The sequence below is a fragment of the Gadus macrocephalus genome, chromosome 14, assembly GCF_031168955.1.
Source record: "Gadus macrocephalus chromosome 14, ASM3116895v1".
Classification (NCBI taxonomy): Eukaryota; Metazoa; Chordata; class Actinopteri; order Gadiformes; family Gadidae; genus Gadus; species Gadus macrocephalus.
The window spans coordinates 24,894,564-24,907,420 of NC_082395.1; the positions used below are offsets into that span (position 1 = coordinate 24,894,564).

The following is a 12,857-nucleotide window of genomic DNA, read 5'->3' on the forward strand; positions in this document are numbered from 1 at the left end:
TGACATGAAGGCCAGGCTGTTGGACTGCGTCATGCTGGCTCATCCGGACTTCGATGAGCCATTTATCTTGTCAACAGATGCGTCTTTGGATGGACTTGGTGCGGTGCTCTCCCAAGTGCCCCGAGGAGAATCCAAGGCCAGACCGATTGCTTTTGCAAGCAAGACCCTCAGTGCGTCACAGCGGAAATATCCAGCTCACAGGCTGGAGTTCATGGCCCTGAAGTGGAGTGTGTGTGAAAAGTTCAGCCACTGGCTGAAGGGTCATAGCTTCACCATTTGGACTGATAATAATCCGCTTACTTACCTTCTAACGAAGCCGAAGCTCGACGCATGTGAGATCCGCTGGGTGTCTAAGCTGGCGTCGTACACCTTTGATCTCAAGCACCTGCCTGGGAAGAAGAATGTGGTGGCAGATGCCTTGAGTCGGATCCCTTTGCGAAAACCATTGGCCGGAGGCTGCTTAGGGAGCCCTATGCCACTCTGACTCAGGAGGCCGATGAGGTGGAAGAGGATTCTGTGCAGGATGTTTTCAGGCTCAGCTGCCAGTCTCAAACCCTCAGACTGGAAAACCATCCACTACCCAGGACGGGGTATGACACAGCCGAGATCAGAGCTCTTTGTCAGGCTCACTGTGCCTGGAATGACACAGCAGAGTCCAGGGCACTCTACTTAACGCAAAGAGTCCAGCAACTTTCAAGTGGTCAGGATGCGCTGCCCATGTTCTCTGCCCAGGAGCTACAGCTGTCTCAAGAGCTAGATCCAGTCATCTCCAAGGTGTTGCCCTTTGTTTCTACTAGGAGATGGCCGTCTAGGCGAGAAAGGCATGGTGCTGACGCAAAGGTCCTCAGATTGTTGAAGCAATGGGACAGGCTGGAAGTCCATGATGGAGTTCTGTATCGGGTCTCAAGAGATCCTGTTTCCAAACAGCGACGATCCCAATATGTGTTGCCTCAGAGTCTAAAGGACAAAGCATTGTCCGGCATCCATGATCTGGAAGGTCATCAGGGCCAGGATCGTACTCTTTCGCTTGCAAGACAGCGTTTCTATTGGCCTGATATGGAAAAGGATGTGAGGGCACATGTAAAATGCTGTCAGAGATGTGTGTTTGGGAAGTCACCGGAACCAGCTGCTCGTGCTCCTCTGGAAAGCATCAAGAGTTCAGCTCCAATGGAGTTAGTGTGCATGGATTTCTGGACTGCCGAAGACGGCAAGCAGCGGTCTGTTGATGTTTTGGTAGTCACCGACCACTACACCAAACTGGCTCATGCCATCCCTTGTGCCAATCAAACAGCGAAGCAAGTCGCAAGGAAGCTTTGGGATTATGTGTTCTGTGTTTATGGTTTCCCGGCGAGGATACATTCCGACCAGGGCGCCAATTTCGAGAGCAACCTGATTGCAGAGCTCCTCCGATTGGCTGGTGTTGCAAAATCCCACACGACTGCTTACCATCCGATGGGCAATGGGGGAACCGAGCGATTCAACCGTACCATGGGTAACATGCTCCGCGCCCTTCCCCTAAAGGAAAAACAGCAATGGCCACAACAAGTCCAGACCCTCACGTTCGCATACAACGCCACCGTCCATGAGACGACGGGTTACGCACCATTTTTCCTCATGTTTGGGCGTGTCCCTAGACTGCCAGTGGACGTCATGTTCAGGCGGGTTCTGGACGACCCTGAAGTTGTTGACTACGACACATATGCAAAGTCCCTGCTTTCTTGCTTGAAAAGTGCTATGGAGATCGCTCAGAAACATACTTCCTCTGAGCAGCAGCACCAGACCCGGCAATACAACAAACGAGCCAAGGGCACTTTCCTGTCAGTGGGAGATCGTGTGTTGGTATCAAATAAAGGGGAACGAGGAAAGAGAGTTAGCCGACAAATGGGAGGATGGAGTGTACACAGTGGTTGGGGTGAATCCCAGTATCAACGTCTACAAAATACAGGATGCAGTGGGACACACGAGAGTTGTGCACAGGAATCTCTTACTGGAAGTGAACTTCTTGCCTCTCCCTGGATTGGACCAAGCGGAGTCTGCTGAGGCAACTGATCAGTCGTGGGCTGAAGAGGATTCTGATGAGGAAGATTGCGTCGCTGATGGTGATGAAATGGCTTCAGTGTCTGGAGAATTGACTCAGGGTGAAATTGCCAAGGACGTGTCAGATTCCAGAGATGAAGAGGAGCTCTCAATCTCATCACTTGACGACTCACCTGAGTCAGAGTTGGCTGTAGGAGAAGAGCATGCTCAGCCTAGTCCAGCACTCAGTCCGGCTGCTGTTATGGACGACTGTCCACCCATCTCAGTCGCTCCGCACAGAGACACACTGCCATCTCAGCATGCTGACACCTCAGGTCGCACTGACTCTCATGCACACACTGAGGATGATGGCACTGTCGGAACCCGTGCTGGAAGATTGGTGAAATCAGTGAACAGACTGATTGAATCGATGGTTCAGAAACCTTTTTTTGAAAGGTCCAAGCTTTTTATTGACGGCCGTTCCCAGCTGAAAGTGGGATTAAGTGGGAGTTGAAAGTGCTTATGTGATAAGTTTTCTTGGGGCCAGCTTTGAAGTTTTATACACCTACAGATGTCTATGGACTAAGTATTTGGGGCCAAATGTTGTGTGGCGTACGAGGCGTCACATTAAGCTAAAGGAAATCTAGAGATTTGATCAACCTCTTTCTTTCCTGAACCTTGTATTAAGGTAACTTTCGAGTTGACTATGTGGACTAGGTCCATCTTTCATTTGTGCCAGGTTGTGTCAGTGATAGACTTTTTGTAAGCCTGAGAAGACATCCTTAAATCAGGATGTTGGTGAATTTCAGGAGGGGTGTATGTAACCAGGGTGAAACAACATATTTTAGTTTTGATGAAATATCACCAAATTCTGATTAATAAGAAACAAATATATGTTTAAGCTATGTTCAAGGTACCTTTTGTAACCTGTTCCAACCCCTATGTCAATGTGTTTTCAATACCTGTACTGTCGCTTTAAGAAAAGTTTGTGTCTTAGTGACGTATATGCAGCGCCAAGCTCAGAATGCCGTTGGCTATCTGAGTCATCCTCCTTTATTCAGGCCCCCAGGACGCGAGTTTATTTTTTGCAGGGTGGTAGCGGGAAGCTCGTGAATATTCATGAGGGAACTCATCCCTCATTGGCTGGGACTTGGCTCGCTGGGACTTTGTCAGAGGGCTTGTGAAAACAGAGGGCTTGTGAAAATCACGAACGCAAATAAATGAAACGTTGTTATAAATCAACACAAATCATTGTATCAATAGTGTGACACATGTTATACAGTAGTTGTTTTTAGACGAGTTAGCATTACGAGCTAACGTTTGTTTTGGCACTTACAGAAAGGTAGCTATAGAGTTGCCGTGTAGGTAGGTGATAGGTGAAAATCTATATTAAAATTCATTTAGCCCTACGCGAAAATATTCTATGGATAGGCCTACCGATTTTATGGCCCTTCTTTCTATAATGTAATTGGTTGTGGGGTGTGGCAGAACCACTATAAACAAATATCAGAAATCATACGGTTTGTTCTTATCCATCTACACCTAACCTCCAGCAGCTCCATCTCCTCAAAGTTGACATGGGTCTGGCAAATGTTGCAAGCTTTAATAAATCCTGCCATTATGCTCACTACTTCTAGAAACAGAACAGAATGGAATCTTAATGGAAATATCAAGACATGGATGGACAACAATTAGAAAAAAACAACTTGGAAACAATCACCAGCTGCCGAAAGCACTGCGATGCGCTATACATAACGTTATAAAATATAATAAATAAAAAAATGATTTACTACAGTAGCCCATTGTGACACATAACAGTTTCACAGGGGCTTTTAGACGAGTGAGCTAACGTTTGTACTTACAGAAAGGTAGCTATAGAGTTGCCGTATAGTAGGTGGGTATCATGTGTCACATTATTGCTAAAATGATTCGTGTTAATTTATAACGTTTAATTCATTTGCCGATGCGCTATACATAACGTTATAAAATATAATAAATACAAAAAGGATTTACTACAGTAGCCCCCGTGACACATAAGTTTCACAGGGGCTTTTAGACGAGTGAGCTAACGTTTGTACTTACAGAAAGGTAGCTATAGAGTTGCCGTGTAGTAGGTGGGTATCATGTGTCACATTATTCGTGTTGATTCATAACAACGTTTAATTCATTTGCGTTCGTGATTTTCACACAAGCCCTCTGACAAAGTTCCAGCGAGCCAAGTCCCAGCCAACGAGTCCCAGCCAATCAGGGATCAGTTCCCTCATGAATATTCACGAGCTTCCCGCTACCACCCTGCAAAAAAAAAATTCGCCCCCAGGACACGTGACCTAGTCCATGACGTACCGGATGCAGAGATCTTCTTCTTCTAGTTTAGTGGCGGATCATAGTTTTTCCCCATATACCGCGACCTACTGGACTACTACACAGGAGTTTGTGACAAGGACGTTGACAAGGACAAGGACGTTGGCAAATCATACTTTAAATCATACAAATAAATTCAAAGAAAAAACCAAACTAACGAAACAAAATAAACAAAATAAAACAAACTAACAAAAGAAATGAATAAATAAAAATAAAAATATATATACTTAAGGTTAAATTCTTCTAATTAGGTTAGTATCTTTTAGCTAATTTATCAGCAATTTCATTGCCATATATTCCATGGTGGGCTGGAATCCAACAGAACTGAATAACTAAACCAAGGCCTATAATATTTAAAAGAAGATGCTTTACCTCTATCACCAAATCTTCACGTATTGAATTATTTGTTATAAAACTTAGTATCTACAACCCATCTAAGAGCGGTTATTGTTGTGGCCATCTCGATTGAGTATACTGATAAAGTCACCCACTCTATATCCATATCCTTTTTCAAATTCTGGAATATATATGCCAATACCACATTGTCCTTTGGGATCTTTAGAACCATCTGTAAATATTTTCAGATATCCATAGAATGAAGTATTTAAATAACTTGAGCAGGCATTAGCAAAACTTTGCTTGGTGAGATGCTCGCTTTTTCGAAATGGAATAAGATGCAGCTGGGTAGGCGCTGAGAGGTGATGCATGAGGCATGATGGTGGCACGGCAGACAAGTAGAGGAGCATGATGGACTGGGATCTGATGAGGAAACAAAAAAAGATTATCTAACTTAAGATAAAATATACTCTGAAGTTTCCATTTTCTGCAAACAGAAGAGAAGGGGTTTAATTAAGGCTTTGTATCATTAATAAGATAGACTGTGAATAACAAACGAAAAAATATAAAAACCCTGGCTTAGTTTAAAGCCCACTCACCACGTCAAGGTGCAGGCCAAGAGTGGGAACATAGAACAAAGACTCACATCACAAACTCAGACAGTCACAACATGTAAAAAACATAAATACATGAAACATGCATATAAATACGAGACCAAAGACTCACATCACAAACTCAGACAGTCACAACATGTAAAAAACATATGAATACATGAAACATGTATATACAAGACCATAGACTCACATCACAAACTCAGACAGTCAAAACATGTATATGAATACGAGACACAATAGAACAAAGACTCACATCACAAACTCAGACAGTCACAACATGTAAAAAACATATGAATACATGAAACATGTATATACAAGACCATAGACTCACATCACAAACTCAGACAGTCAAAACATGTATATGAATACGAGACACAATAGAACAAAGACTCACATCACAAACTCAGACAGTCACAACATGTAAAAAACATAAATACATGAAACATGCATATAAATACGAGACCAAAGACTCACATCACAAACTCAGACAGTCACAACATGTAAAAAACATATGAATACATGAAACATGTATATACAAGAAAATAGACTCACATCACAAACTCAGACAGTCAAAACATGCATATGAATACGAGACACAATAGAACAAAGACTCACATCACAAACTCAGAGAGTCACAACATGTAAAAAACATATAAATACATGAAACATGTATATACAAGACCATAGACTCACATCACAAACTCAGACAGTCACAACATGTAAAAAACATATGAATACATGAAACATGTACGAAGAATGCAATCAATAATTTATATAAAAGTAAATGTTTACATATCGACCAGCAACGAAGTTGGAGTAGCCTACCCAAATATTGAATTGTAATACACCGACATTGTCAACTGTCATACATAGCTAACCATAACCCTGTCATACATAGCTAAACAAGCAAATGAAAATGAAATACCTACCAACGCAACTGAAATGTTAATATCAGACAATTTACAATATTATGAAAATTACGTAGGTCTCCCATAATCATTCAGGTAATCAATACGTGCGTGCCTGTTCCAGCTATTTCAATGATATGTGTGTTATATATCCGTGTTCAACGCCATTCATGTCAAGTAAAGGACAAATCTCAGACTTTGGAAGTTAATGGAGTTAATGGAAGTTAATTCGGAATTTAATTTAATTCGGAAGTTAATGGAGCCGTGCACTTCAAAATATGTCCATAGCATGGAGCCGTTTGTTTCAGTACGGCTCCTTTCAGCTGCGTACCCAACGTAAACTGCTAATAAAACGCTTGAGGAGGCGTTTTGAAAAGAAAAAACTTACATTTTTTTAGAACAGGGTAGAAATATAATTATGAGCCTTTGATTGATATCCAGACATTTCTTGCGGAGACACAATCCTGTTCCCCACTTGTATTGGAGTGGACGGCGATATCTACTTCTGGGCCGCATGAAATGACGGACCCCCGTCCACTCCCAGCTAAAACAGCTGCAATACCAGACTTGGCCTCTGAGCACGGGTGGATTGCGGAAGTATATGCCTGTCCTGGGGGCGAATTTTTTTTTTGCAGGGTGGTAGCGGGAAGCTCGTGAATATTCATGAGGGAACTGATCCCTGATTGGCTGGGACTTGGCTCGCTGGAACTTTGTCAGAGGGCTTGTGTGAAAATCACGAACGCAAATGAATTAAACGTTGTTATAAATCAACACGAATAATGTGACACATGATACCCACCTACTACACGGCAACTCTATAGCTACCTTTCTGTAAGTACAAACGTTAGCTCACTCGTCTAAAAGCCCCTGTGAAACTGTTATGTGTCACGGGGGCTACTGTAGTAAATCATTTTTGTATTTATTATATTTTATAACGTTATGTATAGCGCATCGGCAAATGAATTAAACGTTGTTATAAATTAACACGAATCATTTTAGCAATAATGTGACACATGATACCCACCTACTATACGGCAACTCTATAGCTACCTTTCTGTAAGTACAAACGTTAGCTCACTCGTCTAAAAGCCCCTGTGAAACTGTTATGTGTCACAATGGGCTACTGTAGTAAATCATTTATTTATTTATTATATTTTATAACGTTATGTATAGCGCATCGCAGTGCTTTCGGCAGCTGGTGATTGTTTCCAAGTTGTTTTTTTCTAATTGTTGTCCATCCATGTCTTGATATTTCCATTAAGATTCCATTCTGTTCTGTTTCTAGAAGTAGTGAGCATAATGGCAGGATTTATTAAAGCTTGCAACATTTGCCAGACCCATGTCAACTTTGAGGAGATGGAGCTGCTGGAGGTTAGGTGTAGATGGATAAGAACAAACCGTATGATTTCTGATATTTGTTTATAGTGGTTCTGCCACACCCCACAACCAATTACATTATAGAAAGAAGGGCCATAAAATCGGTAGGCCTATCCATAGAATATTTTCGCGTGGGGCTAAATTAATTTTAATATTGATTTTCACCTATCAATCCACCTCCTACACGGCAACTCTATAGCTACCTTTCTGTAAGTGCCAAAACAAACGTTAGCTCGTAATGCTAACTCGTCTAAAAACAACTACTGTATAACATGTGTCACACTATTGATACAATGATTTGTGTTGATTTATAACAACGTTTCATTTATTTGCGTTCGTGATTTTCACAAGCCCTCTGTTTTCACAAGCCCTCTGACAAAGTCCCAGCGAGCCAAGTCCCAGCCAATGAGGGATGAGTTCCCTCATGAATATTCACGAGCTTCCCGCTACCACCCTGCAAAAAATAAACTCGCGTCCTGGCCACATACCGCGGAAGCAAATCGCTCCTGTATGTTACCATGCGCCACTGAGCAGTTTGCATAGGAATGAATGGGCGGCCATTTTCCAGTCCGTGGTCCATCCTTTATTATGTCCATGATCTGAGTGGAGGTATGTTGATGTATTTGTCGTCACATTCTGAGCATATAAATCGTTTTGTAGATAATGTAAATGTTATATATGAACATGCTACAGCGCTGTTATAACAGCTAACGCTTTGCAAATGTACTTTTTGAGAGTTTATTGTATATATGTGCATCAGAGTATCCGTTTGTTTGTTTGCTAGGCGGGAATGTGGTCCTGGCTATGACGGTTTACATGACGGTTTACATGCGATGACATGATTTTCTTTGGCTCGTCCAGGTATGAATGTTTTATCTGTTTTGTGTATATTATCTATGCGGGTTATGTTTATGTTTGTTGGAGTGCAGTCAAATTGCATTCATTATGCTATTTTGTTTATTTTTATGTTATTATATATTGTGAGAATGCCGTTGGCTATCTGAGTGGAGGCGGGAATGTGGTCCTGGCTATGACGGTTTACATGACGGTTTACATGCGATGACATGATTTTCTTTGGCTCGTCCAGGTACCAATAATTGAGAAGCCCTCCATTGTTGTCCAGCCGTCCTTCCACCCTTCCAACGCATAGACCAGTGGGGTGTTCCACAAAGCCGGTTTTATCACATAACCGGGTAAGTTAACCCAGGGTTTGCTGTAACCCTAGGTTTTCCGTTCCAAAAGGATCACGGTATGTTAGTTGCTATAGCAACATATGCTCTGAATCAAACCTGGTCGGACCAGGTTTTGCGCAGGTTAAGTTTGAAACATAACCCGGTTTTGGGTATTTCAACCGGCGTTCACCGCAGATTTCATGTGTTCACAATGGCATGCCCTTTTGATGAGAGAACTGCTGATATCAGAGCGCAAATTAGGCCTATACGTGCAATCCACCGGGAGCGATTGATAAGACCACGGCTCGACATCTTGGCATATTGGATGACTTTTTGCTGGAGTGGAGAGATATAGATTCTCGCGCAAATCTTTAATATATTTAAATAGCCTTGCATAGCCAACACTACCAATCGAGGACCTGGCCTCAGTTCACTCCAGACTATTTGCGTAGCCCTCCGTTTTTTTCAAATGGTAGTTTTATCTAGGCTATAATGCTGGAGATGCTGAGCACATCACAGTCGTTTCAGATGACCCATCCAAGATTTGTATCGGCCTCCTATCATACAAAGAGCAATATTGTCTGAGTAGGGGAGAGCCGGGTCGATTGAAACACTTTGCAGTTAAACGTCTTTTTCAAAGATGACGTTACGTATACAAATAATTTTAACATGTGATCAACAACTCACAGGTGTGTTCTCTTAATTACAAGTGAAATTTAATACATATGTTGGATGATCGAGCTGTTATTTAACTTTGAACGCAAGTTGACATTTGTTTCAAACGCCCCGCCTAGTCGGGACGTTTGAAACACGCATGCGGGACGAATGAAACAGCATATTTTAAAAATAATCTATTGCCCTTACTCTTGTTTTTACGCTACATACCAGACAACATACTAGTGTACTCGTCATTGCTAAAATTTCACATAATTCCGCATAATATAAATAGGTCAAAATATATTTTTGGCCCGTGCGTAATTGTCAAGATGCACATTTCGGTTAAAACTCACCTTTCTTCTTTTGGACGACTATATTTGCATTAAATTTACTTATTTCCCTGTCCTAAGTAATGTTTAAGGATACACGGTTGAATACCCTTTTATTTATTTTAAACAAAAACTACCAGGTCAACAGGATATCACGAGACCTGTTACATCTGAAATGTATCCAAGCGCCGCACGGGGTTAACTTCTTTTCGACACGCTCAGCACGGCGCACAGAAGCATCCGAAGTCTCTGTGGACAGGTAAGTGGCTAAACTTATTTTTTCTGATAAATATTGTGTAATTGTCTGCACATTTACATGAACATTATGTTGAAATCATAATAAGCAGAACTTTGACACTCTAGCTGATGGATGGTAATGGCTGGAGAAAAGGATAAATCGGCAAGCCATGTGTCGTGACCAAGAGCAAGGGTGTAGAAGGCTAGCCTATAGCTTATACCCAGCAGTTCTTAAGTGTGCATGTCCACTAAATTAAATTATTATTGTCATAATTTAATGTAGCCATTGTTATTTTTGATGCGTTACCATGATGGACGAAAAGTAGGCCTACCCTGCAAAATATTTAATAGCCAAGCTCCCACTCATAGCCTAACCCAGGCCTCATAGTTAGTTAGTTAGTTAATCAGTCTATAATGTTAAGTGAATTGTGCTGTAGGCCTACATTTACAGTATTTCCACTGCAAACTAGTGAAGACAAATGGACAGTATAGTAGGCTGAATATTTTTATTCTTTGTCACACAGGTGACACAGGTAGTGTGCACTCCCGTCGGTGCAAGCCTCATGCGACCACTTATAGCAAAATACACACTGGACCCACTCTTCCCCAGACATCGAGGCGCTGAAGAGCTCGCAGCACACGAGGCAGCTGACGTCCTCGCTGGATAGGCCTAAATAAATTGGAGATGTAGAGGCAGCAATGGTGGTGAACTCTGCTGCCTCCGGAACAGGACAAACTAGGCCTAAGGTGGGGCTGACTCCATCAGCGGGCCAGGTGATGGTGGGAGGAGCAGCTGAGGTGGCACCAGGGGTGACTCCAGCAAGGGGGGCGGCTTCAGGAGCGGGCGAGAAGAGCCTCTTCTTGGGAGCCCGAGAGGAGGGAGGCTGCTTGGCGGGACGACGCTGCTTCACAGTTCCCTGTTTTTCCGCCTCTAAAGCAGCCCTCACCGGGGTGTCCGTAAGTATAGCAGTTGTCCTGAAACATTAAATTGGACGTTTTAATGATAATTGAATTACTTTAAATGTGGTAGGTCTACATGACTGTAGACAAAGGAAGTCCAGACAAGATATGAGATGCAAGAGTAACTCCACTTGCCTCTTTCTCCCTCTTCTCTTTGTGATCTTTCTAGGTCCGGCCTTAGGGTAAGGCCGGACGATGTCCGGGCTGAATTCAACGGCCTCTCCCTCAGGCCGGACAGCTTCGTCAGGCCCGGCAGCTCGATCAGGTACATCCATGCCTGCCAAAGGACACATTTAAAAAATACACACTTTTAAATAAATGTTTATAAACACAGCTTCTCTGCCGTCCACTACCCTATGGACTTCTTTTATGAACTTGGACTTATGGGACTATTTACTTATCTATTATTAACCTTTGTTTAATCCTCTGTTGCTTCTGATGAACAGTTCCTACCTGAAGTGGCACCTGGAGAAGCGCTGACCTCGTCACCCGAAGCCTGGGGAGGAGGACGGTCTGTCGAATAGGCTCCGGCGAAGTCCTTTTCCTCAAATGCAGAGGGGTTAAAAGGCCAGATCCCTGGACTTGAGAACCCGGAGGTGATGTTGTTCACTGTTGCAGCCTTTGGTAAGGCTTCAGCAACAATGGAGGGCACATCATAAATTGAGATGTTTATCCCTGGGTGGCTCCTCATCCACCTGTCCGCCGCACTGTTTACGTACCCCTTAAGGGGGCCGAAGACACTAATGTCCATTGGCTGCAACCTGTGGGTGCAGTGGGGAGGGAATGACAGCAGCACTATGCCATTGGCTCTGCAGTAATCAATTGCTGCAATTGACAGGTGGGACGTGTGATTGTCCAGCAGGAGGAGCAGCTTCGACTCCTTGGACACACGGGTGTGACTGGTGAAGTGGGCCAGGTACAGGAGGAAGTCTGGCTCCTTCATCCAGCCAGTTGGGTTGCCGCTGCCAGCACAGCCAACGGGTCCACCCCTCAGGAAGTGGTCTTTGAACCGCTTACGGGGGAAGATGAAAAATGGCGGAACAAGGTCGCCCTGAGCATTGCCTGCCAGGGCAACTGTGACCAGGGTCCCCCTCTCCGCTGAGGTCACTGACCCGACCTGCTTCTGCCCCATCTGGGCGACGACACGGTCTGGCACCTGGACAGTGGTGACCCCTGTAAATAGTTGTGTGAGTATAGTTGTATATAATATAGTTGTGTGTATATAGTTGTGTATATATATAGTTGTGTGTATATAGTTGTGTTTTATGTTAATAAAGTTCATAGTAAATACCTGTTTCATCAATGTTCCAAATATCCTTGGCCTGGAACTGGTGCCGGTCCAGCACTGTCTTTAAATTTTGGTGGAACAAGTTTACATTACTTAGGTTGAAACTTGACAACCGTTGTTGGCTAGTGGCCTCTGGACGCCGAAGGGAGAGGCTGCCACTGCGCTCCATGAAGGAGGTGAACCAGTCCTTCCCCGCCATGCTCTTCCTCGACCAGGATGCAGGGAATGGGCAGCTGAAGTGCACTGCCAGCTCAAAGGCAAATTTTCTGACCTGAAGGGGTCATAAAAATGTACATTTGTGTGTTTATGTTTATGTTATTTGTTCATATTTATTAATTAAAGCATGTGCATAGCATACATGTGTGCCTGTCCTACAACTTATGTAGCCCTTTTCACAACACTGACCTCATTAGGGGTGAGCCCAAAATAAATGGCTGCTGCCCTCTTCAGGTAGTCCCTGACCTTTCCCTCCTGCGCTGCGTTAAAAACCCTATTGTGCGGGTTATAGCCAGGGGACCTAGCCGCTTCACTGCCCTCTTCTGCCCTCCGCTTGAGGTAGCGTGACAACGTCACATGGTTTATGCTGTTGGCCAACGCTGCCT

General features: G+C 43.5%; 1 protein-coding gene across 1 annotated transcript; it reads right to left on the reverse strand.

The window, feature by feature from the left end:
- Positions 1-10,513: 10,513 nt before the first annotated feature.
- LOC132472473 (uncharacterized) lies at positions 10,514-12,153 on the reverse strand. Its single transcript, XM_060072078.1, has 3 exons — positions 11,421-12,153; positions 11,103-11,244; positions 10,514-10,982 (listed from the first exon to the last, which is right to left on the reverse strand). The coding sequence occupies exons 1-3, from the start codon at positions 12,097-12,099 to the stop codon at positions 10,514-10,516; spliced, it is 1,290 nt and encodes a 429-aa protein (XP_059928061.1). The 5' UTR covers positions 12,100-12,153.
- Between the last annotated feature and the right edge of the window lie 704 nt (positions 12,154-12,857).

Coding starts and splice junctions, on each gene's coding strand:
- LOC132472473 (XM_060072078.1), bottom strand. CDS start 12,099: ATGGGGCAGAAGCAGGTCGGGTCAGTGACCTCAGCGGAGAGGGGGACC. Junction 11,245..11,420: donor TTCTCCAGGTGCCACTTCAG/GTAGGAACTGTT, acceptor GTCCTTTGGCAG/GCATGGATGTACCTGATCGA. Junction 10,983..11,102: donor AAGAGAAGAGGGAGAAAGAG/GCAAGTGGAGTT, acceptor TTAATGTTTCAG/GACAACTGCTATACTTACGG.